A 5,715-nucleotide genomic window follows, 5' to 3' on the forward strand; every position below is an offset into this window, starting at 1 on the left:
ATATATATATATATATATATATATATATATATATATATATATATATATATATATTTATAAAACATTCATCACTAGCCTTGAAGGTGAAAAGCCTGTGTTAGGATGTGTTTAAATAATAGTTAAAAGTAAAATAATGAATGCAAAAAAAGTTAATTTACCCGTCTGACTTTTAAATTGCACACTTTGTTATCCAAAAACAATAAAAAATTTTGACATTGTTAAATCTCAAAGAATTTAATTATTGTTAGAAAAAGAGAGACATAAAAAAGAGATCTTATTTGTGATTTCTATTTTATGTGATTTAAAAATCCCTCTCATCTCTCTGTTAACAGGAGAAGCAAATACAGCAAAGCCAAACAGGATTCTGATGAGGAGAGGCATTTACATCCAGGTAATGCTGCGGCCATGCAAACACATATACACAATGACACATTCTCTAATATGCATGTATCATCTAAGTTAAAGTTTCAAATAAGAAGAGGAGTTTGTATGTTCTCAATGTGGTAGAAGACAGACAAGCCAACAAGAGAGGGAGGAGAATGGAAAACAGATGTTGTATATTCATCATATTGTCTGTCTGCCAACTATCCTCCCCTCCTCTTCTTTTAACCTCCTAACATGTAGGCACCTCTCTGCGTCTCTCCACAGGGGTTCGGATCTATGTGGACCCCTTCACCTATGAGGACCCCAACCAAGCAGTCCGTGAATTCGCTAAAGAAATCGACGCCTCCTGCATCAAGATTGAAAAGGTCATCGGCATTGGTGAGCAAACGACCTGCTGTTTTCCTTTCCGTCTGTCTCAGACTGAGTGTACTGTAGCTAGACCACAAATGTTACAGTGAAATGTTAGCCCACGGATCCAGAGATATCTCATGGTCATTATGTACCACAGACATTTCTGATTCTTTTTCGGTTTAAAGGAGAATTCGGGGAGGTGTGCAGCGGTCGTCTCAAATTGCCTGGAAAGCGCGAGATCTGCGTAGCCATAAAAACCCTCAAAGCAGGATACACCGACAAGCAAAGGCGGGACTTTCTGAGCGAGGCCAGCATCATGGGTCAGTTCGACCACCCCAATATCATCCGACTGGAGGGAGTCGTCACTAAATGTGAGGTTTTTTTTGCTACTCATTTACTGTGACCACATCCTTTCAAACTGATTTGTTCTGGTTTTGCATATCATTTGCAAATCATGACCTCGTTGATCTCACAATTCAAGCTGTGTGCTTCACTGTCTATAGCCATCTTTCATAAAAAGTATTTTTACAAAGTGATGCATGATGATTTTTGTTACATTTTGTTTAATTAAATTAAATTCTCTTTTTTATTGTTTATTATTTCTTACTTAAAGCATGAACCTCATTAAATTGGTAGGATTTATACTTTAAAACAAGAAACAATACTTTATTATTTATAGTATACTTAATAAAATACTTTTATTACTTTAAAAATAAATAACGAGTAATAAAGTCGTATGTGGTTTTGCTTCTTATGTAACTTTTAACAACTCTTTTGTGATATGCCAAGCACCTAATATGTTTACATATTTTTACTGGAAAACAAGACAAAAATATTTATTAAGGAAAGTATTGTTTGCTGTGTTGCCAGCTTATTTGGCCACCCATTGAAGCTCTGCTGTAGAGCTGATGGTTTTCATTCCTTTAGGTTTTTTACTTTTGCTTTGACTTTTAGCCATCAAAAGCCTTTTATTAAAAATTAGACTGCTTTGCTTTTTATTTTTTTTTTACTGTTGATGTCTGCCTCCTGTTTGTATCTTAAATGCATTTTGGAACCACGCTGAAGAAATGACATACTCTCCATTCCTTAATTTGATGAAAATCAACCCTTTCTTTTGTAATGCACCCTTCCCATTACCAGAACGGAATCTTGGCCGGCTGGCAGACCTGACATCAAACCCTTTAATAACTTGTTATTGATTGAAAGTTGACTCTCTCATATGTGTGTTTAAGAAACCTCCAGGGTGTAGTTGTGGCCAGACCTCACCGTGCATAACAAATATGAGGAGAACCTGGTGTGTGCCTGTGTGTGTATGATCGTGGAGCTGGGATTTGCATTAGATGGCTTTGCATTTGACAGCTGGACTGAAGAACACCCTTAGTGTCTTCTGACGCTGATGGCTCTTGTGCTTTTCTGGCAGCTCGGGAGCTCAAGAGAAACACAAAGATGAAGATGTGTGTGTGTGTTTTTTGAGTTTGTTTTGGTAGACTGCATAGAAGAGAGCTGCGTTCATAGGCAGGGGCTTCTGCAGACATGTAACAATCCCACCGAGTCACATTTTTTCTCCAGACAGCCCTGGCAAATTCCCATCCTCTCTGATGTATTAGTAAAGACAATGCCAACAGATGGGTTACAGAGAGAGAAAGTGAACAGGAATGAAACAGAGAGCAAAGACAGAGACATAAGGAGACCACTCATGGAAAAATACATGAAAAATAAAAAATGGTGATCCTAGGAATCGAAGTACGCCTTACATGAGCCATTTGCCATTTTGATAGAGTTTGTTTGTACTATGCATGCACATTAACTGGACCAAACTGAATTGGACTATTTTGTTTTATTTTATTAATTTATTTTTCATTTATTTTATTATTTTTAGAATTATGAGGTAAAATTAAGAACATTTATGAAACCATTGTGATCAGAACTTTTCCTTTAACAGGACTGGTGTCTCATAGCTGGCTTAGTTTGAAGCGTTGGAGTGCTGTTTGTTATTCGCAGCCCTTCTCCCATAATCCTCAGCATGGCAGAAGTAGTGTCTTCAGGATAACTGTTATTACAAACAGACAATGGCAGCCCTCTCGTAGCCTACGCCTCCAACCGGGCCAATTAAACCTGTTAAATAAATTACTAATGATGTAGAAATTGTCCTAAATAAATAAAGACAAAATGCCCCTAAGCCTCAGAGAGCGGGAGAGAAGCAGGATGCCAGCCGTCTCCGCAGAAAGCATTCACAGACGGGCTTGGTGTCCGCAGTCTTTTATGCGCTGGCATTAAATGTAAGATTGTATTTGCATAATGAAGGCACCGCTAGAACACTGAAATGATTCCTCTGAGGTGAAGCGCGTATGTGCATCTGCGTTTGTAAGCGGCTGTGTGTAGGTGTGTGTGCGTGTGCCATTGTCCTCTTTTGTGAAGCCCCTGCGCTCCTTCCTTTTGGCTCCGTGAGAGGGGCCTGCGTTGCCATAGCATTGCCTTGTCTTGGTACTGACTGACAGGTAATGTGGGAATCCAGCCCTGATAGCCTCCAGCAACGGCTGCATTCAGTAAACAAACCCACACAGAAATCCCACTCACAAATAGGAGCGAAGAGGAAGAGAAGAGGGAGTGTGAGAAAAGAGGAGGGGCTAGCAGATGGACTCTTTAGGGCTTGGGATTGGGAAGTGTCATTCAAATGTGCTGATGTGTGCAGAGTGCCTTGAGTGCATGCGGTAAAAAAACAACATGAAATCTCTGCATTTTTCAATGCACTTAAAAGTTTTCAGTCACTATTTGACTGTTTTTGCTCTTGAAGACAGATGATTGAAGCGGATAATTGGTTCAGGACCTAGATCCACAAACTCTGATTGGTTCTAAATAGGACAAACTGCAGCCAATCAGGTGCTATTATACACATACAAAGGATCTGCTTGCTTCGTTCTGCTCAATGGAAATTGAAAAGTTAAAATTAAGTGTAAGCAAATTAAATGCTTTCATATGTTAAAGTTCCAACATGTATATAGCCTAGCATTTGAAATTTGTTGGGGGTTTTTTTTATGTTTTTTGAAAGACATCTCTTATTCTCACCAAGGCTGCATTTATTTGTTTAAAAATATGTTTTTTTCTATTTTAATATATATTTGAATGTAATTTGTTCCTTTGATAGCAAAGCTGAATTTTCAGCAGCCATTACTCCAGTCTTTAGTGTCACATGATCCTTCAGAAATCAAACAAATATGTTGATTTGGTCCTCAATATTTTAGCAACAGTTGCTGCTTAATATTTTTGTGCAAACAGTGATGCATTCTTTTTTTCATGATGTTTAGATGTATAGAAAATTCAAAAGAACAGCATTTATATGAAATATAATTATTTTGTAACATTATCAATGTCTCTACTGTCACTTTTCACTTACATGTTCTTTTTTTCTCTCTGCACAGGTAAGCCAGTTATGATCATCACTGAGTACATGGAGAATGGATCCCTCGATGCCTTTCTCAGGGTGAGTTTTGTTTGTGTTGTATTTCAAGCACATCTTTTCGACCCAGCAGTCATTTAGTACTCTTGCATACTGTATTGGCTTAAACATCATTTAATGTTCCTTCGTAGAAGAACGATGGGCGGTTTACTGTAATTCAGCTGGTGGGCATCCTGCGTGGAATCGCTTCAGGAATGAAGTATCTATCTGACATGAGCTACGTCCACCGTGACCTGGCGGCACGCAACATCCTGGTTAACAGTAACCTTGTGTGTAAAGTGTCTGACTTTGGCATGTCTCGAGTTTTGGAGGAAGATCCAGATGCTGCTTACACTACTAGGGTAAGTTTGATGCATATTATTTGTTTGCAGCCTTGCATTTGCAACCCTAACACAAGCTTTAACCCAGGGCTGTCCAAACTCGGTCCTGGAGGGCTGGTGTCCTGCAGAGTTTAGCTCCAACTTGCCTCAACACACCTGACTGGAAGTTTCTATGCCTAGTAAGAGCTTGATTAGCTGTTTCATTTGTGTTTAATTAGGGTTGGAGCTAAACTCTGCAGGACACCGGCCCTCCAGGACCGAGTTTGGACAGCACTGCTTTAACCCATTATCTTCAGCATTTAACCCGCATGTGCTTACATGAAGTGCTAGTATATTTTCAAGTGTAATAGAAATTAGCAAACTAACCCCAAAATTGAGTGCTGAGCGCATGTATGTGTGTGTGTGCATGCGTGTGTGTGATTAACTTCCATGCATGTGTTTGCTATCTCTTTTGAAAGGAAATAACAGGAACCTATCAATCACAGGGAGGCAAGATACCTATTCGCTGGACCGCTCCAGAAGCCATTACATACAGGAAGTTCACCTCCGCCTCTGATGTATGGAGTTATGGCATTGTCATGTGGGAAGTGATGTCATATGGAGAACGGCCATACTGGGACATGAGTAACCAGGATGTAAGTGTTGGATGAAGTGGATTCAGAGCTTCAGTGTATACATTTTCAGCTGTTGATTAACACTATTTGGATGTTTCTTTGCTTCAGGTTATAAAGGCAATTGAGGAAGGCTATAGACTGCCTCCTCCCATGGACTGTCCAGTTTCTTTGCACCAGCTGATGCTGGATTGCTGGCAGAAAGAGCGTGCCGAAAGGCCAAAGTTCAGCCAAATTGTCAACATGCTGGACAAACTAATCCGCAACCCCAACAGCCTGAAAAGGACAGGAGGAGAGATAGCCAGGTAATAAAATACATCTCACATAAGCCAAGGTGCAACTTGCACCTATTTTTTTAAGGGCACCAATCACAATTCTGGTACATTTTCCCCCCCTTGTCTAATACCTTTCCATTCATTATTTTACACATTAATATGATAAAAAATATTATATTTTAATGTAATTTTAATGCAATTTCCAAATATATTTGTTTAAAATATTTAAAATATTTTTATTTCATTTGTATTAAAATTATATATATATATATATATATATATATATATATATATATATATATATATATATATACACA

At 38.5% G+C, this 5,715-nt stretch overlaps 1 protein-coding gene across 4 annotated transcripts in view; it reads left to right on the forward strand.

Moving 5' to 3' along the window:
• LOC107583108 (ephrin type-A receptor 4-like) overlaps positions 1-5,715 on the forward strand; it is a 38,039-nt gene that overhangs the window by 31,067 nt on the left and 1,257 nt on the right. The window contains exons 9-15 of one of the 4 annotated variants that reach the window (XM_016269200.1): positions 333-391; positions 625-762; positions 921-1,106; positions 4,155-4,216; positions 4,324-4,533; positions 4,971-5,147; positions 5,235-5,428. In XM_016269200.1, the coding sequence (XP_016124686.1) occupies positions 333-391; positions 625-762; positions 921-1,106; positions 4,155-4,216; positions 4,324-4,533; positions 4,971-5,147; positions 5,235-5,428 (1,026 nt within the window). The remainder of the gene's footprint in view (positions 1-332; positions 392-624; positions 763-920; positions 1,107-4,154; positions 4,217-4,323; positions 4,534-4,970; positions 5,148-5,234; positions 5,429-5,715) is intronic. The other 3 variants (XM_016269203.1, XM_016269201.1, XM_016269204.1) reach the window with 3 other exon arrangements.

This window comes from Sinocyclocheilus grahami, unplaced genomic scaffold (assembly GCF_001515645.1).
Source record: "Sinocyclocheilus grahami isolate Dianchi unplaced genomic scaffold, SAMN03320097.WGS_v1.1 scaffold50.1, whole genome shotgun sequence".
Lineage (NCBI taxonomy): Eukaryota > Metazoa > Chordata > Actinopteri > Cypriniformes > Cyprinidae > Sinocyclocheilus > Sinocyclocheilus grahami.